This window comes from Tigriopus californicus, chromosome 10, assembly GCF_007210705.1.
Source record: "Tigriopus californicus strain San Diego chromosome 10, Tcal_SD_v2.1, whole genome shotgun sequence".
Lineage (NCBI taxonomy): Eukaryota > Metazoa > Arthropoda > Copepoda > Harpacticoida > Harpacticidae > Tigriopus > Tigriopus californicus.
In genome coordinates, this window is record NC_081449.1 from 8,076,667 (window position 1) to 8,100,759 (window position 24,093).

A 24,093-nucleotide genomic window follows, 5' to 3' on the forward strand; every position below is an offset into this window, starting at 1 on the left:
AGATTTTCGAGATGAATTCTCCTGTACTTGAAATTCCTACCAGTTTCCCAACTTCTCCTCAAGCCAATTACACTTGAATAGTTGGCAGACTTGCCTGAAAGTTGGGCCCGTTTAAGCACTTCTAAAGGTGCTTCGTTAAACATCTCCCTACTCCCCTTTCTCAAAGTTGTTCCATTCGGTCTGGAAGGCAAGGCTTCCCCCATTAATCATCCTGATGTTAATCGAATGATAAGGCCCCTTTTTCTTTTGACAGGAGCGAGACTCCCACGGGCAAAAAGGAATCTCTGTACGAGAAATTGCCCGCTTCTTTGAGGCAAGAATGTCTGGTCCGGGTAAAAGATGAAAACCCGGAGTTGCAGAAGAAACGCCAGGAACTCACCCGAGCCAAATCACCCACGGAGTTAGGAAATATTGGATCCCTCTCAGACATTCCAATTCCATCCCCCATTCAAAACTTGCTACACCGAAAGAGGTATTTGGGTGCCTTAATCAATTTTCATTGAACAAGTCTTGCAACTTGAGAGATCGTTGTTCTAGTGAGACGGGCAGCCCCATTCCTCCTCCCCGAAGAAAGGACAGAGACGATCACCCGAAGAGCATGTACGAGAGATTGCCAGAAAGTTTGAAAACGGAAGTTCTAGTCCGATCCGTCGTTGAGGCCGATGAGAAGGTTCTTCGCCAACGACAGGAGATGACGAGGTCCATGTCTCCCGCCCAATTGAGCGAAATTCACGGATTTTCCGATTTCCCAATGCCCTCGTTCAAAAAGAAAAAGGACCAATCTGAAGAGAGAGGAAAGAGGTAAACGTGAACAGACACAAAATATAATTCAACCTTCAAAAAGATAGAGAGAGAGCAGCCTACCTCGTCTCGTCTTGTTGGCGCTCGAGTTTCTTTTGGCATCCAACCTTAGTTAGGAATGTTGTTATAAGTCCAACTCTTTTAACCTGGTTGCCACTAGCCAAGCTTGCTAAAACGTGGTGCCAAAGGAAATTTCACGATCCGATAACTCAAATCCAATCGGTTAGAGTAGGAAATGTAATCAAGTGGAAAAGGTTCCGAACCAGGGCCAACTAATGCAACGGTTATTTTTTTAGTCAAGAGAAAGAGAACTCTACTGAGAGTGAGAGAGGAAGTGGGTTGTATGCAACTTTGCCCAAGTCCTTGAAATCTGAGGTCTTGGTTCGAGCCAAGATGGAGGACCCAGAGGTGCAACGACAAAGAGCGGAAGTTGTCAAGTCGAAGAGTGTTCACGAACTCTCTCAAATCACATCGTTATCCGATATTCCGATGCCTGCCTTCGTCTCAAAGGGCCCTCGACCCGTGGAGCGGAAGAAAAGGTTCAGGGAAAAGTAAGTCGTAGCGATGATTTGTTTATTGGTTTCCAAACTGTGCGCAAATGTGCATATACGTAGTGTACGCGAGTGAATGACGGTGGGCGTTCAATTGTCATTATCGTCGTCTTTGCAGGCAAAGAAGCAACTCTGCCAAGAACTTGTATGAAACCCTTCCTCGAACGCTCAGATCCGAGCTCTTAGTCAAGCAAACGGTTCAAGATCAGGCCCTTCTACAACAACGACGTCGAATGGCAGGAAGTAAAAGTGTTCAAGAACTGTCCCAGATTCACTCCTTGGGAGAGTTCCCCTTGCCGGGATGGCTTTCCAAGAGTAAACCGGACGTCTCAGCGTCAGGCATGGACTCAAAAAGGTACCATATGCGCAGCAATTACAAAAGCGTATCTGTTCTCAATAAAAGAAAGCAGTACCAATAATAATAATGATAATGCCATTGCCAATCTCTTTCCGTTAGAACAAGCATGAGTAACTTATCCTCTAAACAACACATCTATTCGACCATGCCCAAGTCATTGACTCAAGAGATGCTCGTCCGTGCCGTGATTCAAGATCCCACGGTAATCAATCAACGACGAGCCTTGACTCAATCCAAGAGTGTCTCTGAACTGGCGCAGATCAACTCCCTCGCTGATTTCCCAATTCCGTCCACTCTCTCCCGGATGATTTCGAGGAAGAAGGACAAGAGTCGAGATAATGAGAGGTTTACCAACATGAAAAATAATAATCGCTCAAAACGAACGGCTCGCCAACTGCATGTTCTCTCTATCCCTAGCCGAACAGAGACGATGTCAACGGACCCTGAATCCAAAGAGAGCGGACTCTACGCGACGTTGCCTAAATCGTTGAAAACCGAGGTCTTGGTACGAAGCCGGATGGAGGATCCCGAGATTTTGAGATACAGACAGCAATTGGCCCAGAGTAAAAGCGTTGGAGAATTGGCTTCCATTGGTGGCTTTTCCGACTTCCCCCTGCCTACCCCCATTCAAAACTTGTTCACTGGCAAACGAAGATCCAAACGAGAACCTTCTAAGGAACCAGAAAAAGAGCGAGAACGGTGATTATTGTGAAAAGACACCGTAAGGTATTTTGCCCTCAAGGCCCGTACGAACTTCCATTTACTTTCAGGAGTAACAGCTCTCGACCAGGTTCTCGCGGTCCATCCAACGATATGTATGCTTCTTTACCCCGATCCTTGAAAACGGAGCTCCAAGTTCGTTCCATGCAAGAAGGTGACACCCAGACACTCAAAGAGAGGCGAGCTTTGGTGGAATCAAAAAGCCCCGCTGAGTTGGGACAAATCCATTCGTTCTCCGAGATTCCTGTTCCACGTATGGTGGAGGACTGGCTTCACAGCTCGGAGAGCAAAAAGGGGTAGGATGGTGATCACAGCATGCCAAATCGATTCGAACATTAACATTGCAGAGAACAAGTACAATCTTAGGAGAACAACTTCTGGCCTTCTTTCAGAAAAATCACGCTTATAAATAAAAAAATTATAAGCGTTCTTGTATCAAACTATAGCTTTTTCCAGACATATCTTTCGGGAGGAAGATCTATTCGCACGAGAAAATGTGACATGGTCAAATTGACAGCCATGTCAAATTGGGTCGATTCAATGAGCAAATACCTATTAACTCCAATGAGTGTCTATGTAGTTTTTCTTTGTAGGAAGGAGGAGGATTAGGCTTCATGATTGGCTGACTTTCATAAGTTAAATTGACTTTCATGGCTAAATACATTGGTCGGTGGGTTTGAGCACAGATTCAATCGTGCTTTTTCCATCGTCAGTAGTCTGAAGTATTAACGAGAATAACGTAGGAGGGAGATTTTATAAGTAAAAAAAATGGGAAAGCTTTCATCTTTTGATTGACTTTGAAAGCCTTCGCCAAAATCCGCATGAGAGTTTAGACTTTACCACCAGGAAACTTCATATGTTTCCCATTCTTTCTAATCCCTTTACCTCGACTTTAGAAGATTCTGACTAAAAAGAAAAAGCAACGGAGAATATTGAACCTCGTTTTAAGAACATAAATGTACATGTAGAATCCATCGGTTTCATTGGCTAGCTAAATGAAAGAAGATACTGACATCAAGAAGAAACAGATACAATTAGGGTTTGAAATATCCATGTTCATTCTGATTAGCAGTTTACGAGTTATGAGGTTCAAAAAGTTATTTTTTTCCAAATTCTAAAAAGAAATTCGTTCCTTCCATGAGCCTTCCTAAGCTTTTTTTCAAAGATGATTTGGACCAATAAGAGGCTTAGATAAAGAGGAAAGATATTCCGCGGCACAGGACACGGAAAGCACGAAAAAATATTCTTTGATAATGCTATAACAGTACCGCTACCCCAAACAATTCGTGCACTTCTCTGCCTGCTTTGAGAGTAAGTAGCTTCTGATCGAACTGAACCATGTTCAATTGGCAAGAAATTGTACGCTCACTCTTCGTCTTGAAGAACTCATGTGAAGGAGCAAGCATTTGATAAATAAAGATTATCCTTAACGAGCTCACTTCCATTCCCGTGGGCATCCAAGAAAAAGGTTTTCTTTCGGCTCTTGAGCACATGAAAGTTTGAAAAGAATACCTTGAAGACAGACAAACACAAAGGTGGAAAGGAAATCGATGGTGTCTCAAAGGTCTCAAAGGGCATTTCGGGAAAAACTCAAAGCCATTATTGCATTTGCCAAATGCTGGCTGGCGTGATATTGGGTTTCAAATCATGCACTACTTATTGACATTATGTTGCCAAGAAAAACATTGTTCTCCTCTCCCACGAATTTTAGTGGTGATTGGGAAGCTCAAATATACATTTCTTTTCCAGATTGGATTCTCCGCAGAGACCATCCAGATCCGCTCACGAGCTGCGCGGAGGAGGTCTCTACGAAACGCTGCCCAGGTCTTTGAAGGAACCAGTTCTGGTTGGATCCACCGTCGAAGATCCGGACCTTGCGAGGCAAAGGGCCGAGTTGACCCGTAGTAAGAGTCCTTCCGAATTGGCTGCCATCCGAGGATTGGGTGACATTCCCATTCCTGGCCTTTGGAGCCATGATTCAGGACGAACCAGGTTTGTCCTAATCTTTCCAAGCACATTCTTAATCATTCCATCGATCTAATCGAATTTTCCCTCGCTTTAGGGAGAAAAAGAAGAAGGATGTGAAAGAGCCTCCCAAAGAATCGAACAAAATGGGTACCCTCACCCGTCCTTGTGTGGTGAGGAGCAAGGTAAAGAACGGTTTGGTCTTGAATTGAGGTTGGGAGCATAACTGACGTCCAATTTCTGCTCTCCAGATTGAAGACCCCGAAATTTTGAGACAACGTCAGGAACTTCAACAGAACAAATCCATTCACGAGCTCTCTAAAATCAACAATGTCAACGAGATTCCGCTTCCATTTAAAATCCCGTTGCCTGACATTCCTTTTCCTCAACCGACCAAAATCTTCACCCTCTTCAAAAAGAAGCCCGCTCAGGAGCCTGTAGTGGCGGCATCTTCGGAAATCGGATACACCCCTTCGGCCTCACCTGTGACCAATGCAGATACCACAGAGGCAGAACTCCTTCGATTCGAAACCAGCTCCATGGACATGGATACGCACAGGGAGCAAGATTTTGGATACGAAGTCATTGATCGAACCCTAGCTGACGTGAACCAATTGCAAGATGACTTTGAAGGCGACGATGAACTCTCCGAACGAGAGGTTCACCCCAAGGTGGGGCAAGCTCCCACCTCGCTTCGAAAAGACTTGGCCACTGCGAGACATCAGCCGGGATTGCAGTCCCAGAACCAACAAAGATTGGATGATGACGAGCAATTGGTGGAACAATATCGAGGAACACCCGAGAGAAAAGTGCCATCCCGGAACAAAAGGCGAACTCAACCTCATCCTGCTAGCTCACCTCGACACGAAGTAAGTTCAAAAGTTCGATGGAGTTTTGCTTTGATCTAACTCAACTTAAGCTGTTCAATTCGGCAAAACTGTTTCTTCTTCCTCTTGTTCCATTCCCACGTCATTTTCAGTTTCCCCGAAGCGAATCTCCTCCTCCTCCTCTGCCTCCCAAGAAGCCAGGTGGTCGCCGAGAAGAAATCATAGATGATTATGAAGACGAAGAAGATGAGGAAATGGAAGTGGTTCCTGTCAAAGTAAGATCTAAAGACGTCAACCCGGGGCTATGTTGCCATTAGTTTTGAGATTTTGAGATTGAATTTTCCTTGGAACCACAAGGAACATGAGAAAGCCATTTCAACCAAGTCATCTAGCCACAATCCTTCTTGTTCCTTCTTTCAGGGCATCCTGACCTTAGAAGCCAGCAATGGGAATCTTCAAGTGAGGAAAAATGAATACAAGGTAAGACCCAGGGTCATTTTGCCTCGTGCATCGTTTTTCTTCCTTTTGTTCTCGTTCTTTTTGTTGCGTGTCGAGTCTCTCTTTGGGTTTTAAGCGAGAGAACCACCCTTAATAAAAAAAATGGTATCGAGCTTATTCTGTAAAAAGGGGCCCCCGTTGTATTCAAAAGCACGACTAACCATCCAATCCCCATTTTTTTCCCTCTTTCTTCTGCTTCTTCTTCTTCTCCTCCTCGTCCTCCTCGTCCTCTTCCTGTCTTTGGTGGCTGCAGGAAATCTTTCCCAGTTCGTCCTCCCCTATTCAGCCTACTAGTTCCAGAGGTAAAATCTCTCCTCGAATCTCATCACCTGCATCCCCGTCATTCCTGACCGAGGTCGGATATGGAGAGTCTCCTACCCCTCCTCCAACTTTGCCTGTAAAAACTCGGGTTGGAGGAGGAGGTGGATCTGACACTCACAACAGAACGAAAGAGGTAGGTTGACGCGGTCAAACCAACACGGATTTTCATTTACATGTAGTCCATTCAAGATTATTCATTTGTCTTCATTTGCCCAGATCCAACCACACATCAGGATTGGCCACGAGAGTCCTCGGCTGGACTCCTATGACGAAGTAAGGTTAAATATATGGCGATCCTGTGTGGATTTACAAGTTTATGTGTATGATTTAGCAATCGCTAATAGAATAAAAACCCTAACCCCGTCATCTGAACGGTCGAATTCGTTATCGTAACGATCCCATCTGTTTCGCTGTGACACGAAACATTTTTAAATAACATTAGTACATGAGTCAATCCAGTTTGGCCTGGTGCATTTAGTTTCAAAGATACTCTTCAATGCTGCGAGTTTAGTTTCACTATTGAACGCTATGCTTAAGATCTACGTCAATTCGAATAATTTTCAACATGTAAAGCTCAACAAGCAACTCAACACTACATTTTGAAGTCAATCAGACGTTCAAAATAAGCAACAAATTAACTCCTTCTTATCTAATATGAGTAATTAAAAGACCCTCACTCCTCCATAAAAACAGCTAGGTGTATCGTTTGTCTTTAGCATGTTTCCCGGTTTTGGTGAATTTTCATTTTATTTTCATCCAAGGTTTTCCCTGCCTCCCTGAACTTGGCTCCTACGGCTTTGAATTTGAAAGTTCCATTTCCAAACGAGATCCACGAATCTCCTGAGTGTGCCACCCTCGCCACGCTTTCCCAACCTTTGCCCGTTTTTGCTCCACGTCGACGAAAGAAGCAAGAAAGAGTCGACCACGAGGACTGTCCAGAACACGACAGGAAAGAAAACATCCTCGTTCAGACTGAATGCCCACCTTCCTTTGGCATTACTAATTCAGTTGAAGAGTGTTCCCTCCCATCCTCGTCTTTCCTCTGTGATTCAAGCCAAGACCAGGAAAACCCAATACTGACGGGACTGGAATCTGAAAGAGAGATTGAACGAATTACAACTGAAACTGATTTGCTGGTACGAAAAATCTGCGCACTAACTGTTTCCTATTTGCGTACGAAGTTGTCTCTGGATTGATCGGGAGTGAATATATGTTGCTCTTTTGTACAAAATTTGAAGTCGGAAAGGGTCTTTCCCCTAGCTACATACATGATGTTTTTGCTTTGTCCTTTTTCTTAGACAACCGACGATGACGTTGAAAGAATTCAATCTCGCCCTCTGCCTGCTCCACCAGCACCGAAAAGAACTCTCAAGAAAAAACCATCTCCCAAGAAACAAGAAAGTCACCCATTGTCACCAGAAATGAAAGCGGCGTCATTGGAGGAGAGCCACGATGAAGCCTCACTGAAAGTACCAAACTCGCTTATGAAACGATCAGGCTCCTCTGCCTCCAACAAATCTGCCTCCAGACTCTCCATGAAATCTCCGATTCCCTCGTCTGACGCGTCCTTCCACACTGCTGTTCAATCGTCAATGGATCGGACTCTGGTGGACAGCTCGGAAGTTAGAAGACGTGACAATATGGACGAGGATGAAGAAACTTTGGCTGATTCGATTGTGGACTCCATGCACAGTTGTGCCGACACTATCGTGGTCTCCGACGACGACCTGACTCTAAACGAGCAAGGAGGTGACACAGATATGGAAGGCGACGATGATCCACTTTCGGAGCATTTTCACTCAATCCCCTTGAACACCGCAAGTGAGAGTATGGAACAATATGTCCGTAGAATGCAAGAAACACCCACTCCACCTGCAGGTACGTAATTGGCTCAAGCCCCTGGCCATGATTCGGTCTGAATATCGATGGTCGTTCTCATGCTTCAATGCTCGTCGTAGGCGCTAGGCAAACATGTAGTAAGCCTTCCCATCATTTTCGCACGTGTTTTTCTGTCTGTTTCTCATAGAGGATCCACCGTTCTCTTCTGTTTCCGGCCTGGACACCTCTTCTCGCTTTGGCGGTGAGACGCAAGAATTAAGCCGAGAACTCTTGGAACATGTTGGGAATTTACGATCCACACTTGATCACATGTCCTCTAAGTTAGGAACCTCGCCCCAGCCACCTCACCAGGCTTGAGGACGAGGTAATTCTTTCACATTGACCCTCACCCGAAAAGACAGCTCATTGAAAGAAATGATGGCATAGAAAAAACAACAACAACCTCTTGTTTGACTCGAATTTGAATGGCTCCCGATCCCATTAAAATCCTTCCAAAGTGCATTGGATTCAACAAACTAACACCGTAAGAATGGGGTGAATGGATTGCTGTATCGGACTACTCGTGATTTTGCCCCTGCCCACTGTCCAACGCCCACTTGCCCATTGCTCGTTTGCCATGTCCCATTAGCCTTTCTTTTATGGAGAACTTCTTTCATGATCATCTCGTTTTCAGCCAATCGCTGCATACACAGAGGCCGCTTTCATGACCATCTGATGCCAAACACAGGATGGGGCCCCTTGTTTTAGTGCCACTCCCTTGTGCTCGTTAACAAATATGTGAAGGGGGGAGTGAAAACAAGCTCGATATCAGCAGCCTCAGATTGACATGTCAAACTTACTGGATCTACCCTAAATAACCGAAGTCTCGTTTTTTTCACTTCAGGTTCCCCGATGAACTAAAGGAGATCGACGTAGAGAGAGCACTGTGGGCTCCAATCATTGGCATTGATATCAAACCAAGATCATGCAACTAGTTCATTAAACATTGTGGCCTTCAAAGGTTAATCAAAGAATCAAAGATTATTTTCTAAGAGGAAGGAATTGCTTGTTGTACATAAGAAAACGACCTCAGCCGACATCGCTCTTGACGAAGCGTTATGCCAAAATGTCTGTACACTATTTGATAAATAAAGTTCCGCAGTTTGGGTTACAAAAGGCTCGCTGTTCATTAATAAGTTTGGCAAGTTCTTTCATTGCCCTTCTTATGGGATTGTATTCTTTCGATCATGTTCAAACAATCTCCCAAAATAGATGAGACCTCAGAGCCAATAGTACGTTCTACGTAAGCCAAGACAAACCCAAGAGGATAGGCTTTTTGGTCCAAGGAGAGCGAGCTCCCATACATCTACCAACCATCCAGATGGTCTTTTCCAGGATTCATTGGCAAAATTTCAAATTGTTCAAGTTGTTGACAATGGCCCTTGCCTTGTTCAGTACTCGACCATCTTTGAGGATCAAGGCCATGCTTCGCCGGCCGACCAAACGCTTTGTAGCGTTCTTTCCTACGAACTATAGGTACATGAAGATTGCTAGAGAACATCACACCCTTAACGAACTAGATGGCGGCACCTGCATTTATTGAAGGATACCTAACTGTAATTGCTTACTGTTTTTCTTACTTACTGTTTACTGTAACATGAGTCAATGACAAGAATGGCCTCGTTACCTTTCTCCTTATTAGTCATACCTAATACATACAGTTAGCCTTTTGGTTCAATTTTGGACCTCATTTGGTGACTAACCAGGTTAGCTATGAGACTCTAAAACTCCATTAGATCTTAGCCAGGCTTCATTTACCACAAAATCATACGAGATAACATGATTTCGATAATCAGAGCATCAAATAGTAAATAATTTAAAACTATGTTTGCTCTATTTTCCCCAAAGTTTGGCCTTTTTAGGGCGCCATCTGCTGGATCTTTTTAAGAGCACGAATGATAACGATCCATACGCGAGAGAGAACAAGAGAGCCTCCAAGAGCCTTCGAGCCGCTCTACCAGAACGCTGGGTTGTCCTTGCATCTCGAACCTTGGTAGGGTTTGGTCCTCTCCCTTCTCTCTTTCTCTCTTGTTTTGTTTCTCTCTTACTCGCACTCCCAAGTTCGAGTGCCAGAAGACGAAGAAGGGTATTTGTGACAAGTTTTCATTCGGACCCGACGGCCATCTGCTGTACCGTACATCCGTTCGAGTGCCAGAAGACGAAGAAGGGTATTTGTGACAAGTTTTCATTCGGACCCGACGGCCATTATACCTTTCCTCGTGTCTCTTGTACTAAAGGTATTACTTAGTTTGTCATACTCGCACGTAATCGTCATTCTTTTGTGTTGGTAGTGCTAATACCAACAAAAGAAAAGGGAAGAAGAAAGAAGAGAAAGAAATAGTACTAGTAATTAGTCAGTGTTACACCCTTATCGTCCATTTCGTGCGGTCCCACACAAGAAACGTGAAGTTCGAAAGCAAGTTCTGGTCCAATTACTACCACTACCACTACTACCACCACTACTACTACTTCTTCTTTACCACTTGCACTGTCTTCTGGCAAACTACCCGCTAAGAAAGGCTAACACGATCTATCGGAACAATGGTAGACGTAGACCAATTAGAAGAAGTCACGGTAATGTTACCTGAAGAAAAGATCCAGGAATATCGCGATATTTTTTCGTTTTTCGACCGAGATGGAGGCGGGACTATAACCAGTGTGGAACTCGGACAAGTCATGAGAACATTTGGATGGAGTCCCACCGAGGGGGACCTTCAAGTAAGTCATTTCAAGTGGGTGGGTATTCAAAATAGGGAATGTTGTGGGCGATTCTCAAATCAATGGCAAGGAAAAGCTGCATCTCTCATTTTGAAAGACGTCTAATTTCTTGGAGAGTGAAGAATGGTTTAATGCTAAAAAGATAGTTCCCACGCCTAATGTTGATGCATGTTTTTTATTTGAAACACTCACGAAATTACCTCATCGAAACAGGATTGCCTAAACTATGACAAATGAAACTTGTTACAATGTGCAACATTTCGGAAAGATGGCTGAGAAACTAAAAACCACAGAGTAACTATCCTCGCAAAAAATTCAGGCGATAGTTGATCGCAAACATTCCTCAAGTTCAATCCTAAACCAACAACACATATAGATTAACCTCGAAATGCTCATATCAAAAGCTGCAATGGAAGGAATTGAAGTAGAATTCGTAGCATTTATTATCCCAGTCAATCTGAAAAGCGGAACAAGCTTGGGCCAGTTTGCAAGTGCTTGCAATGTTGATAGAAATGCTTCAACAAAACAATGCAGAGCTCGAACGCCTAGGACTATGCATTATAGGTTTAGTAAATAGATAAATTAATCATTATTCTGATTAATGATTAGATATACATGGCAAGGAGTTTAATCTTAAAAATGAAGAAATACGCCTTTTTGACAAATGAGTAACTTTTTTCTTTACATTTGTTATTTGCACCGTATTAGTTTGACCTCATTTAGCTATGAGAATAAACTCGGAAACTAACTGATTAATTTTGTTTGCTGACATCTTCACTTGTTTTTTATCGGTGTGTGCTAGGCTAAGTGTGCGTGCTGGTCATCGTGTCGTCTAATTATTCTGATGAACGTTGTCATTGTCCATATTAGATTGAGTCGATGTCTATGGCATTGAGATTGAGGTGTGATTGAGATTCAAAATGTGATTTTCACTTATAAGTTATAGATATGAGCCTGCATTACCGTAAAATTAATTTTTTTCTTGATGTATATGCAAGACTAGAAGACCACAGTTTTGAGTCCAAAGAGCAAGAAGATCGTGAAAAACAATAATCAAGTAATTGGTTGCCCTGAAAAAACATCATATTAGTTGAATAAACAAACACATAAGAAACTCTTCTTCACCTTTTAAAACTTATTTTACGCTTTCGGAACTTATTTTGGCTGTTTTTATAACCTAAAAAACTATTTGGACAAAAATCATAAACTATTTTCCGATTCCTAACTAGGATACATTTTTTCCGGAATTTAGTTGAGAAAGAAGTAGTATATCAACTCCTGATATAAATTGATTGACCAATCAATTAAGAGTTGGAATTAAAAACAATACGTCTGTGTCTAGTTGGTTGACAACTTGTGTAAAGCAGATGCATGGATATGGGAAAATAGAAAATGACCAACAAAAACAAACAAACAGAAAATTATCTTTAAATCGTGTTTTGTTGCACTAAGAAATAAAAGAGCAGTACAGCTCTTGGCAAATGATATTTAATGTTTTTTTTCAATAGAATACAATAGCATTCTTTGATCATGCCAGCAATTCAATGCATAATTATTTTAGAGCGGGTGAACAGTATTTTTATAACGTTTTTAGAGAGAAAGATTTGTTACTCATTTTCCTAATTCATCTAAAAGGCAAAATTGTCTTCGTGTTCGAATTTAAACCTACCATATTCGTCATACAATACCAAATCTAATATTTTACCTTTTATTACACATCTGTGACACATTCTGTGCAAATCCAAAGATCCGAGCTTTAACGATAAGGACCAAGAACATTCCCATTACTAAATAAAACTTAAAATTCCCCTCTGAAACAATTAGGGAAGGCGTGGATGGTTTGAAAGTCTCGTTTTTCACAATCCAACAGAGAACTTTATACCAAGACTCGTGTTGCATGTCATTTCATTCATTTGGTCTCTGTTTACTCGCTTCATTGCTAAACAACCCGTCTGGAATATTATCGACAATAGTCTCGGTGCCGTAATTAAGCTCAAGTATGAAGTTCATGAAAAATTGCGGCTGACAACTTTTCAAAAAGGAACATGTGTTCATCCTATACCTTGGTTAATTTCAGGAAATGATCAATGAGATCGACCAAGACGGCAACGGGTGCATAAGTTTCAACGAGTTCGTGTATTTGATGACCAAAAATGTTCATGAAGATGGTGACATAGAAGAAGAGATCAGAGAGGCATTCAGGGTTTTTGACCGTGAAGGTCATGGGAACTATTATACCTCCCTATCTCTGTCAATGCTGACTACCCTAGGAGATAACTTACCAAGAGGAGAGCGAGGAGCTGATTAGTGAGGCCGATATCGATGGGGACGGCAATGTGAACTATGAAGAATTCGTCACCATGCTCCTTCATAAAAACCTGGACAACCAATCATCAGCACAATAATGCCGCAGGACCACAGCAGGGGCGCTTCAGCTCCAAATGCGTCCAATCTGGCGGCCTGAGCACATCCAAATGTTAGAACTGAACTGAAAAAATGTCCTACCAAATTAGTATGCTGAAGATATATTGCATTTAGTCACCCAATATCGAATATATCGTATCTACTAATAAGTAAGAAGATGTATACTAAAACATCTATTCAACGATGTGTCCGTAAGTAAGGAATTGCGAAAGTTTTAACAAAAATCGCGTAGCAAAGAGACGACTACGAGGTTCAGGGTGAATTCCAAATACATCTATGGTCTATTTTAGGTCAATGAGGTGTGAAATAAGTGATATACCACAATTTGCCCGCCTTCAAGTAAACAAATTGGCCTAACAACGCTGGACGATATCACATTTTTCAAAACGTCCGAAACCCCTGTTTGTAAATCTATGTAAAGCCGATTGATCCGAGACAAAAAATATGTCATACAAAATACGAGTCCATATGGTACGCCTGTATCTTAGATATGGAAGGCCTCATTATGCGTGTATCATTTTGATCTTTACATATTCCTGTTCGTGACGGAAAGGAAGTAAGTTTCAAGATTTCAAGAATTCACAATTCTCTCTTTCTTTCTTCTATGAAATTCCATGAAATTCGTGGTGGGTTTAGTGCACCGGATCCTTAGTTATCAATTTTATAGATAGCAGGTTTTGCGATTGTCATATGTAACTGAAACTCAAGCTCTAGTAAGCTACCATCCGAAAAATAAGGGTTTAACGCTAAAAAATGATGAAAAGCTATATAGCCCATAGCCCGGAGTGTGACGAAGGTTCCGTGAGCTTCACATTAGTATTGCGTTTTGGAGCATTGCCTGCCAGTCAGGAGGCGATATTTGGACGACCTTGTTGGCCGGAGTGTGTCTGGCTGTGGGTTTGTTTCGTTGACGCTGTCGTCCGTAGATGGCGAATGTTTGAAGATTCAAGACTGAGCTGAGGAAAGCTGGTAAACCTTGCAAGTTTGATAGGGACGAGACGACGGGACGACGGGACTTTGATTTGAAAATCTTGTTGCAACATGGCTGCTGTTTTCCCCAAATCCATGGCGCTCTCAAGCTCGCAAAGATGGATCTCCAGGGCCTGGCTTCAAAGTGCTGGTCCTTCTCGAAGCGCGTTCCAAGACTCGAAAAGGAATTATATGCAAGACACGAGCATCCCGTTAGCCAAGTGAGTGGTTCTTTCCTGAAAACACATAGCCCTTGAATAATAATTAGGTAAACGTTATTCTCCACCGATTAGCTGGCGGTGCTACTTTTTTAAATCTTAACCTGACCTAATAGAACCTAAATTAACCTAACCTAACACGATATTAAAAACCCTTAAAGTCTCTATCTAAACCTTTCAACATTTTGCCACAAATTTGAAAATGAGCACCGCCAACTAATCGGTGGAGGATGACGTTTATCCATTAGTGATAATAATTAGCCACTGGCAGTTTCACTTCTTGACCTTCCCTCTGGGCGATCGTGAAAATTTGAAAATGACTCTTCAACTTTCTTTCTTAACAATCGGGGAAAGTTCTGTGTCCAATATGGATATCATTTTGATCCCAAACAATCGGTGGAGGATATTGTAATTAGCTGGCAGTTTACCTCTTTGTTCCAACAATTTTTAACATGCAAGGTGGGAAGAAATTAAGGGCCACTTTTGGAGCCCTCTGATAATGTTGCCCCCGTGTATAAAGGTTTGCCTAATCATATTGAATCTAGAATCTAAACCTTGTATGGCCCCAGTGTCATCCATCACCTCTGTTTATTGCCATTCGTCAATGGAATGGTATGGGCTTTCCGGTTGAATCAGATTGCCAAATGTCGCAAAGTGGATTAGTTCTCAAAAGGAGTCGTTGTTTAACGTCTAAGGGCATCATTTCCATCGCTCTCCTTCCTATTTTTTTTTGAATTTACTGACTAGATAATGGCATTGACTTTTTTATTTCGAAATTGGAATCATCATGAAAATGGTACCACACCCAATTCGAGCTCAATTGAGTAGCTGCTCAAAGTTGACATTAATTTCTTAGGTCGTGATCAGATCAGACAGAACCGTATCAATTAAACCCGATCAATTCCTGTAGATCCTGAAGTCGTTGCTTTCGAAAAACGCTTTGATTGGATTTGTCCCCACCAAAAGCTCTCACCACCAAGGCCTTCTTCTTATCTTGCAAACAGACAATTCGTTCTTCGATGGAGTTTTGAACGATGAATTTGTAAATAAACACTTCTTTCGTTTGCCCGAGACGATGAACACGGTTGAAGCATTGTTCTTCCAAGGCTGGATTCCACGCAGGGTCGAGGTACAAGAGATGATTACCGGCCACAAGGTTGAGTCCTACACCTCCAGCTTTCATACTTAAAAGCAGGACGTTGGCGGCGCCCTCATTGAATGTGTTCAAGGCTTTGGCCCTTTTCACGCTGGCCATGGTTCCATCATAACGCACAGAGCAAAACCCCTTGGGCTTAAGGAGGGGCTCAATGACATTAAGAAACTTGGCGAATTGTGATACCACGACAATTTTGTCATTCGGACAGTATTTTTTGATTCGGTCGAGTTCTAGACAAACCGCTTTCAATTTGGAAGACTCCAAAATAGTTTCTTTGTCAGAAGTTTCTTTGGCCTCCTCCTCCTCCACCTCTTCTTCTCGGATTTCGGTAATGGTTGCTTTGGAAATCACGGCACGGCACAATGGACAGCGTTCATGGTCTTTGTCTCCCAACACGCTGATGATGCAGGCCCTGCAAAAAACGTGTTTGCATTGGGTCACCATTGGGGTCTTGCTCACCAGAGATTCCATACAGATGACACATTCTTCATCCATGCTCTCGCTCATCACATTCCTCCAGAGTTCCTTTAATTTATCTTGCTGCACGGAATTCAATGCGTCGCCAAAAACACTTTGATCTTCATCGATGACCCCTTGGAGATCGTTCCAAATTTTGATGGGTAGCAAATGGGGGTGACAACAGTACTGTCGAAGCCTTACCACCAAAGCGAAGATGTGAGCATATCTTCTCAATGGATTATCACCCTCGTCCAATCCCATAAATCTCAAAAGCATTAAGCCTTTTTCCTTGAGACTGTCGTATTGTTGTTGCTCATCGTCACTGAACAAGACTTGACGAACAAGAATGTTCTTGCTGGGGAGCTCAACCAAAGGTTTTCCATCAAACAAGTCCGTCTTCTGTCGTCGAATACAAATGGAAGATAAAAGGCATTGTAGACGATTGATGCCATCGTTGTGTTCATACTGAAATGGATGGATAATGAGGCTTTGGTAATTTTTTTTGCCATTACTCAATGGCTTTACATCTAGCCATTCAATTAAAGGATAGAGCTCTTCCAAGTTGTTTTGAATCGGGGTGCCTGTAATGATCCATTTTCGGTCGCACTTCAGTCTCAAAACTGCTTTGGCAGTTCGAGTTTTAATGTTCTTTACGATGTGCCCTTCATCCAAAATCACCCGAAGCCATTGAATTAAGAACACGGGAGATTCAGTATTTCCATGACTTGCGAGGGTTCCATACGTAGTGATTACAATGTCTTGCTCTTTTAATTCGTGACCGTCCCTCGCTCGAGTTGAACCATAATCGACAAACATCTTAATAGGAACAGATGGACGGACGTGAGAATCAATCTGAGTGATCCAATGCGAAATGAGCCCCATAGGACAAATGATTAGAGTCGGCCTTGGTCTACCCTTGGCCTCCCCCACCGTCTTGGGTGGAATGATAGTCCATCGGCTTGTTGGATATCCAGCATTGTTTTTGTTCAGATTGTCCTTTGTCTTCTCAGGACTTAATTTTGGGTATTGAGACATTTCCAAATTAGATCTTCCCGATGAATTACTCGGGCCGTTAGCGGTGACGTTCTCACCAACTGAAAAGCCATGAAGCTATGAGTATGTAAAAGAACTAAGCTAGGATATGTGTAACGAATCGAGCAATGCTTACCTTTCTGAGGGTTGCCTTGCAAAATCTTGCCATCAGATGTTCTGGGAACGTTTTCTGTCGGAGCAAAGGATGCAGAGGGAGTGCGAATCTCCGATTCAGCAGAGTAATTATGATCTTGGGGAGAGTGACGGTCTTCCTGAACCTCTTGGTCTACCAAGTGTCCAAGGGAGATTTCGTTTGTTCTCGCAACTTTGGGTAAAGGTTCCGTAAAATTGGTGCACGCAGAAATTTGGTTGTCACACTCTGCTGGATTCATTAACATAGCCTTAAGTTCTTGTTTGTTATATATGCACGATTGACAATTATATTCTGCCATTTCTGAGAATTTCCGTTTGTTAATCTGGATGCATCGACCATGCAAATACACGCCACATGTGGAACAAGGCACCAAAAAACCTCTAAGATTACCTTTCTTACAAATACAACTGATTTGTTTAGCGATAGGACCTTCTACAGTTGTCTCACCGGCTTCGACAGTGGTCTCAGTTTGCACCATCTCTTGGAGTTGAGGAGAGGTTGAAAACAAAGGCGTGCCACTGGTCAAATGATGTGTGGAATCGTCTGCAGTTTTGCTCGTTTCGAGATCCATTTCTTGGGTGGGAATATCTTTGGAGCATGAAGGCATTGTCTGTCGGGATTCAGCCAAAATTGGGTCAGTCTCCGAGTTGTTACCCTCAAAGTTCAAATTGGAGTGTTGGTCAGGTTGATGAAAATGAAGCTTCATAGCTTCTTCAACGTTCAGTGAGTCCCTGTTATTACTCAAGTGAGTGTCAACAATTGGAGCGTCTAATTCCTCTTCCCCTTGGGTAACATCAAACCCGGCAACTGGGGCATGTTTTAAGAATTTGGCCACTGACCTCTGACTTTCCAGGTCTCGAATGAATAAAGGGTCAGGTTTGGCCAAAGGCTTCTTGTCGTGGAAGTTGGTGAAAATGAGTGAAATCATAGTCAGTGTCTTGCCCAATCCCATGTCATCAGCTAGAATGCCACCATGCGGGCTTGGAGGCTTGGTATTCTGTCGGGCTCCATTCAACGTGTTGGTGTACACGATTTGATGAGCAGAAAGTGCAGAGTCTCCAGTCTCTGTCCAAAAAGGAGCTAGGTAGTCGCCATTTTCGTGGTCCATCATCCATTTCAACGCTACCATTTGATAAGGGTACAGAGTAGATGCTATTGCCTCACAGGCCTCCATCAAATCTCCATTCACTTGTTGGAACAGAGATCTTTGAAGGCTCTTGTCGATTTCTTTTGGTAATGCGCCGGCAGAAATTCCGAACTTTGCCGGCCCATTCGTCGCATGACGGCGATCCAATTCCAAGCCGTTTCGTACAAGAACGCCTTGGATATGTTCTCGGTTCTCCAGAAGGCCATAGAGAGTAACAAGAACCGGAATCGTGTAACTGTTGCCAGAGCCTTGACGAACGAATCCTTTGGTTTCAACAAATTCCCCGTCAATCAAGGGCGTCAAGGCTTTGGCATGTTCTCGTTTTAAGTGACCAATCTGGTTTCCTCCAAGATTGCAGACTTTGATGGCATTAGAATCGTATTGATTGGTGGGCTCCCTCACGAGTCGAACTATTTCGCAGTCCCGACAAATCCCCGAATAGTAGCGAATCCCTACAATCGAGCAAGCGATATCCCCTAGATAGTGCCTCTTCGGCCGTTGTGGGCCCGGTCTCGGGCCCCGGCGCGATACTGTGGGATGCGTACTTGAGCCAGGTTGCAGAGCAGACTCCTCTCCGACTCCACCATTTCCCCTTCCGCCTCGCCCATTTCGTCGTCCTCCACGTGGTATACGCACATTCCGACCTCGTCCAAAATGGGAGCGACCACCCACACAGAATCGGGGAGGCCAAGGCATTCCGTTGCTGGTTTTTACGTGAGGATTCGGTCAATCGTTTCAAGTGAATTTTGCTAAGGGAAAGAATGGTGAAGACCCGGTTTCACTTCAACACTTGAGAGCGGTGGGTTGAGAGCATACGAGCTGTTGATGAGCTGAATAACAAGATTGGAACTAGCTATTCAGGGTTCTGGCATTCGAAAGGGCAAAAAAGTTTAGCCTTATAATTTGTTTTTCTACAACTACTGGCTATTCGTCTTAAATGGAAATTTAAAAAAGTTGAACCTTAAAATATCTATGAATTTGTTCAGCATCGGGTTGATTGTTTTTCATTTGCTATTTGACAAGTTTTCTAGTTTATTTGCCATTTTTCAGAGGAGAAAATACTCCAATTCAATTGAGGTGGTCCAATTCATCAATGGTCAACTCAAGTTACTTAGGTTTACAGATCTTAGCCTAGTATTGTGTATTATCAGTTGTTTTTGTTACATGATGCAATTCAGTTTACAGTATGTTCCAGGCAAAAAGCCAAATATTTGACTTATTCAAAACTAGTCCATAAAGAGTATGATAGATTAGCTTCCGGTTTTATTTGGCAAATTATTTGCCGTTTTTGATATTTTGCCAATTTGCCAATTGCTCTGCCATTTTTAGGGTGATACGTCAATCTATTTTGGCAGCTTCTAATTTCCATTTTTGGGGGCTCAAAAGGGCTATTTCATTTGCTAGAAATCTGCACCTCTAATCATTGAATTTCGGATGGTCCATGAGTTTTGAAACAGCCGATACAGCCTGCTCATTAGCTTTAATTGATGCGACTTTGGATAACTTTAAAATCAAAGATTATAGACTGACTTGTGCTTGATTGCACAGACTCAAGTTACTTTATTAATTGAATATAGCGTTATAAACGACTCAGAGTAATTGTGATCCAAAACTGATCGATTTCCATTCACATTCAATATGTCTACTATAAATCAGTGGAGATGATCAAAGTTTGTGCTAAGCTCCAAAAGAAATTCTTCAAATGTTGTTTAAGAAAATAAATCATAAGCTCACACCTAGTTCTGGAATGATTTTGCTTCAAATCATCTCCAGGCTAACACAGGCCTACTCATCATTCGCAATGCAGACGACGGTTCTTCGTCCTTAAAGTACTGAATCATAAAAATTCCAACTTTTACACATTATAAGCTTCTCTGAAAAACCACAAGAAACAAGAGCAGGCCCCATCCTAACTTTCTTTGCCTCTTATTTCAGATATGGAGGCAGACACACGGTTACCATGATGCCCGGGGACGGTATTGGACCTGAAATGATGGGTTATGTCAAGGACGTATTTCGGGTGGCAGGCGCTCCCATTGATTTTGAAATGGCAGCATTAAACCCCGCCAACGATAGCTACGAAGATCTCGTGAATGTAGGGCGATATACAAGTAAGCCCCACAAGGTCAGCTGGGACAAAACGCTAACCACTTGTTCCTTCCCGATTTTAGGCTATTTCCTCGGTGAAGAGAAACGGTTGCGGGATGAAAGGAAACATTGAAACCAAGATGAATCGTCCCGACATCAAGTCCCGAAACGTGGAAATGCGTAATGAATTGGATCTGTTTGTCAACGTGCTGAAATGCAAGTCTCAAGCTGGGATTAAGACGAGGCACGATAACTTGGACGTTGTGCTGATTCGGCAGAACACGGAGGGCGAATATGCAATGTTGGAACATGAGAGTGTTCCAGGGGTCATCGAAAGCCTGAAGATCATCACTGAAGAAAGCACGGAAAGACTCTGCCGATTTGCATTCGACTATGCCAAGGCCAACGGAAGGAAGAAAGTTACCTTGATTCACAAGGCGGTAAGGTGACAAATACGTAATACGCCAAGATGGGAGCCAATGTCTTAAGTCGGTGTAATCTTGCAGAACATCATGAAATTAACGGACGGTCTCTTCTTGGAAGTGTGCAATAGAGTGGCCCAAGACTATCCCGAAATTGAACACAATGACATGATCATTGACAACACGTGAGTATTAAGCCTTTCGATCGATAGGTTTTTTGACCTTCAACTCAGGTCATATGAACCAAGAAAAACCTTACACATGCAATGACAGGCGTCTGTTCGCTCAGTTTGATAATTTGGCAACTTTTTTTTTACAGTTGTATGCAACTCGTTTCCAATCCTTGGCAATTCGATGTCATGATTCTCACCAACTTGTACGGCACTATTGTGAGCAATCTGATTTGCGGTCTAATTGGGGGTCCTGGCATTCTCTCTGGGTCCAATTATGGTCCCCGATACGCTGTGTTTGAGCCCGGTACGCGCAACACTGGAACCAAATTGGCTGGCACCAACACTGCCAATCCGTGCGCCATGTTGAACGCAAGTGTAGATCTGTTGGAGCACCTTCATTTGGATGAACACGCCCAATTGATTCGCTCGGCCATCAATAAAACCATCAACGAAGACAAGGTGCAAACGGTGGACCTTGGTGGACAGGCCACCTCAATGGACGTCGTTCAGAACATCATAGCCCACATTAAAAAAGGATTATAAATGTCACCTCCTATTATACTTCCATTAGTAAATACACGAGGCTTTTGACCCAATCCTGGACTAGTTTCATCATCTTTATTATGAATGGGAATCATTTAAGAGCAAATTTTTTGATCCACATATACGTTGTGGCTGCGGCTAGAGAAAACCTGAGAATAGATTTGGGAACATTTAGTGCCATAATTTTGGATATTCCTATGAACAAAACTAATTGATACATACCAGGTCAGAAGGTATGATAGATGGTCGTTCCTTAAAGTGACGCGTGTTTGTCCGCCCACGGGTCCGTTGGGTACACTATCACATGCATCAATGAAGATCGGGTCGGTGTTTAGGTAGGCGGCCAATTTCTCCACGTCTCTAAAGAGAAGAGATGAGAGTTGTTAATGTCATGACTAGGTTCTATCGAAGTTTTGAGTTTCAGAATTACATTGTCAATAGGAGAGTGGACTTTTCCTTTTGGACATAAACTTGCGCTACTTCCTACCTCGACAACCATTTGTTATCGCGAAAAGAGTTCTTGGGCTGAAACTGTTGCCTGGGCTCCGTTGTTCTTACTACGCCCACCACATCGACTTCGTCTTGACTGGATTGATCGGCAAGCAACTTTGGATCCAAGTGATATTTAGACACCCATCCTCGGTTCACCAGAATGGTCTCTGGGCGGTCGCTCAATTGAAAGGGCATGATCACGTGCCAACCGGCGGTCGAGTTCGAGGATATCAGACCGCCCGCCGAAGTCTCGTCGCTCGTCAAAAGAGACCTGGTTCAAGACAATCCAGGATTGTGATTAGCATATCAGTTTTGTAACTCGGATAAACTCTCATCTTTTAGGGCACGAACCGAGGTCCAATGAACGTTGGTCGGGTGTGATCAAATCGGCCGCGAACCTTAACTCGTTGATATTCTAAACCGTTGATGTCCGTTAACCTAGACCAGATGAGAACCAGCCCTTAGTCGCAAGTGAACATGACACCCCCTTGGCCCCTTGGCCCCTTGGCCCCTTAGCCCATTGCCCTCTGGATCGAGTGCCTATAAATCCTAAGTTACCTACGTTTCGGGTAAGTCTATTGGAGGTGCCTGGGTCTTGTCACTTAACTCTTGGATGAGCTTCGATTTCCAACTCAAGCGTTGGGTCTGCCACACCCCTAGACCGAAGGTGGTGGCGGGAATGATCTATTAATTAGGAAAAGTGGCCAAGATAACATCCAGACCTAGGTTTGATGATGATGGACACGGAAATCTGCTAACCAAGAGGAGATATTTCCCGGGGCCGTAATGGTTCTGTTCCTGGCGAAGGTTGGGCAGGGCTTTGAATCTGTATTTGCCGGAAGCCGAGTTGGATTGCACTCGGATGGGCGAAAATCGCCCGCCATGCCAAGACGACACACGGGTACCCAAGGGCCAAACTCGGAATGGGAACCCCATGAAGACTGGATGACAAGTTGAAAAGAGCTCGAGTCGAAACTAACGTCAACAATGTGACCTCTAAACCTCACCTAGTGAGTAGTAGTAGGAAACTAGAAAGTCAGACCCAGCTCCATGACCTCGTCCCAAACCTAGGTTTTTGAGATGAATGCTAATAACAATGGGTAGAATGGCATGGATCATGGCAATGACCTAGGGCATGTACTGGGCAGGCCAACCAGAGACCTGTGATTGTCAAAACAGTAATCACGAAAAATGGCCGTCATTTTGCCCTGGTTTCTTTTTTTTGGGAGCCCTGAAAATACCTATGGGAACGTCCACTTTCAAAACATTGGCCATACATGCTCTGGCCATGCTTACTTACTTAACCTTATTGCCTTAGCACACGTAGCCGTTGATTTATTTATTGGGACATATAGGGTGAAAGTGCAGTGAGAACTCAATCCTCTGTCCCTTCCGATTGGGTGGACATCCTGAAAATGGCGTGCCTTTGGGGTGGCCGACCTGTCTCATTAATCAGATTGTGCCTGAGTCAAGGGAGGCATCGTGACCTCTCGAGGGCGGGGACTCCCCATCGGACCTATTTGAAGCACACACCGGGTAGCCCTAGTCGCTTGAAAACGCCGCCCACCCTGCCGGGCTATCGGTGGGCCTGGCGACGGAAATTGGATCAAATCTTGCTCAAATGCAATGTGATCCAGTTGGTGGGTGCAATTGGCTTGTTCACCTTGGTCTTGGTGGGCGTGACGTTGGCCGTGTCCCCCGGATTTCGTATCTTTTTCGCCACCTATCGACCGGGTATAGCCAAATTGTTAGGGATGGAGATCAATCCCACCCCTTTGAGCCCGACCTCTCAAGCTAAGCAGGACAGCTCTGTAAAACGCGATCTTCACGACATTGCCCGATCAACGGAGGCCAAACCTGACGCCCAAGCCTCCGATTGAAACTCTAGTCATTACTGTCAATCATTTCGCTAGGTGAATAGAAATATGCGGAAATTTGTATTTAATATGAAAGTAGGTAACAAGCCATGGTCTTTTCCATTCTTTCAAGAATTCATTTACGTCGAGGTACATAAAAGATAATTTGGGTTACTCTCCATGAAACACATATTCCGTCCCTCCTGTTTTGGTCACCCTGGTTCTTTATATTCTCTATTCGTCAACATGCACTCAATTCAGCAGCAGACTAGCAGTGCTTCCATATCTTACGCTTTTTGCTCTAACTTTACGCTGAACAATCG

The 24,093-nt window shown here is 43.4% G+C and overlaps 5 protein-coding genes across 13 annotated transcripts in view; 3 read left to right on the forward strand and 2 right to left on the reverse strand.

Annotated features, from left to right (window-relative positions):
- Positions 1-9,035, forward strand: part of LOC131887810 (uncharacterized) — a 19,251-nt gene extending 10,216 nt beyond the window's left edge. For 4 of the 9 annotated variants that reach the window (XM_059236515.1, XM_059236516.1, XM_059236518.1 and 1 more), the window contains 18 exons: positions 254-472; positions 538-801; positions 1,098-1,352; positions 1,471-1,707; positions 1,810-2,055; positions 2,128-2,409; positions 2,481-2,726; positions 4,180-4,422; positions 4,493-4,580; positions 4,647-5,264; positions 5,375-5,497; positions 5,643-5,702; positions 5,974-6,174; positions 6,258-6,314; positions 6,803-7,177; positions 7,340-7,919; positions 8,068-8,244; positions 8,764-9,035. In XM_059236515.1, the coding sequence (XP_059092498.1) occupies positions 254-472; positions 538-801; positions 1,098-1,352; positions 1,471-1,707; positions 1,810-2,055; positions 2,128-2,409; positions 2,481-2,726; positions 4,180-4,422; positions 4,493-4,580; positions 4,647-5,264; positions 5,375-5,497; positions 5,643-5,702; positions 5,974-6,174; positions 6,258-6,314; positions 6,803-7,177; positions 7,340-7,919; positions 8,068-8,237 (4,264 nt within the window). In that variant the 3' untranslated portion in view covers positions 8,238-8,244; positions 8,764-9,035. The remainder of the gene's footprint in view (positions 1-253; positions 473-537; positions 802-1,097; positions 1,353-1,470; positions 1,708-1,809; positions 2,056-2,127; positions 2,410-2,480; positions 2,727-4,179; positions 4,423-4,492; positions 4,581-4,646; positions 5,265-5,374; positions 5,498-5,642; positions 5,703-5,973; positions 6,175-6,257; positions 6,315-6,802; positions 7,178-7,339; positions 7,920-8,067; positions 8,245-8,763) is intronic. The other 5 variants (XM_059236517.1, XM_059236519.1, XM_059236520.1 and 2 more) reach the window with 5 other exon arrangements.
- A 1,038-nt stretch (positions 9,036-10,073) lies between these two features.
- On the forward strand, positions 10,074-13,184 carry LOC131887858 (calmodulin-A-like). The gene is given in 3 exon segments (XM_059236578.1): positions 10,074-10,637; positions 12,715-12,917; positions 12,919-13,184. Coding segments are annotated over 3 exon segments (504 nt in total). The 5' UTR covers positions 10,074-10,460; the 3' UTR covers positions 13,043-13,184.
- A 764-nt stretch (positions 13,185-13,948) lies between these two features.
- On the forward strand, positions 13,949-21,475 carry LOC131887841 (isocitrate dehydrogenase [NAD] subunit gamma, mitochondrial-like). Its single transcript, XM_059236558.1, has 5 exons — positions 13,949-14,251; positions 20,132-20,291; positions 20,368-20,724; positions 20,791-20,891; positions 21,026-21,475. The coding sequence occupies exons 1-5, from the start codon at positions 14,103-14,105 to the stop codon at positions 21,420-21,422; spliced, it is 1,164 nt and encodes a 387-aa protein (XP_059092541.1). The 5' UTR covers positions 13,949-14,102; the 3' UTR covers positions 21,423-21,475.
- On the reverse strand, positions 14,997-19,023 carry LOC131887814 (helicase-like transcription factor). Its single transcript, XM_059236527.1, has 2 exons — positions 17,032-19,023; positions 14,997-16,957 (listed from the first exon to the last, which is right to left on the reverse strand). Exons 1-2 carry the CDS (start codon positions 18,890-18,892, stop codon positions 15,132-15,134), a joined length of 3,687 nt encoding a protein of 1,228 aa, XP_059092510.1. The 5' UTR covers positions 18,893-19,023; the 3' UTR covers positions 14,997-15,131.
- LOC131887849 (surfeit locus protein 1-like) lies at positions 21,476-22,916 on the reverse strand. Its single transcript, XM_059236568.1, has 6 exons — positions 22,674-22,916; positions 22,477-22,598; positions 22,266-22,352; positions 21,910-22,185; positions 21,645-21,782; positions 21,476-21,571 (listed from the first exon to the last, which is right to left on the reverse strand). Exons 1-6 carry the CDS (start codon positions 22,848-22,850, stop codon positions 21,514-21,516), a joined length of 858 nt encoding a protein of 285 aa, XP_059092551.1. The 5' UTR covers positions 22,851-22,916; the 3' UTR covers positions 21,476-21,513.
- Positions 22,917-24,093: the final 1,177 nt, after the last annotated feature.

What these genes read in the sequence shown, in the direction of transcription:
- LOC131887849 (XM_059236568.1), bottom strand. Translation starts at nt 22,850, where the DNA reads ATGGGGTTCCCATTCCGAGTTTGGCCCTTGGGTACCCGTGTGTCGTCT. An exon ending in CCGGGAAATATCTCCTCTTG is followed by an intron (nt 22,599 to 22,673) that starts GTTAGCAGATTT and finishes CCTAATTAATAG; the next exon opens with ATCATTCCCGCCACCACCTT. An exon ending in GATAACAAATGGTTGTCGAG is followed by an intron (nt 21,783 to 21,909) that starts GTAGGAAGTAGC and finishes TCTTCTCTTTAG; the next exon opens with AGACGTGGAGAAATTGGCCG.
- LOC131887814 (XM_059236527.1), bottom strand. Translation starts at nt 18,892, where the DNA reads ATGCCTTGGCCTCCCCGATTCTGTGTGGGTGGTCGCTCCCATTTTGGA. An exon ending in GCAAGGCAACCCTCAGAAAG is followed by an intron (nt 16,958 to 17,031) that starts GTAAGCATTGCT and finishes ATGGCTTTTCAG; the next exon opens with TTGGTGAGAACGTCACCGCT.
- LOC131887841 (XM_059236558.1), top strand. Translation starts at nt 14,103, where the DNA reads ATGGCTGCTGTTTTCCCCAAATCCATGGCGCTCTCAAGCTCGCAAAGA. An exon ending in ACGAGCATCCCGTTAGCCAA is followed by an intron (nt 14,252 to 20,131) that starts GTGAGTGGTTCT and finishes CTCTTATTTCAG; the next exon opens with ATATGGAGGCAGACACACGG. An exon ending in GCTACGAAGATCTCGTGAAT is followed by an intron (nt 20,292 to 20,367) that starts GTAGGGCGATAT and finishes TCCCGATTTTAG; the next exon opens with GCTATTTCCTCGGTGAAGAG.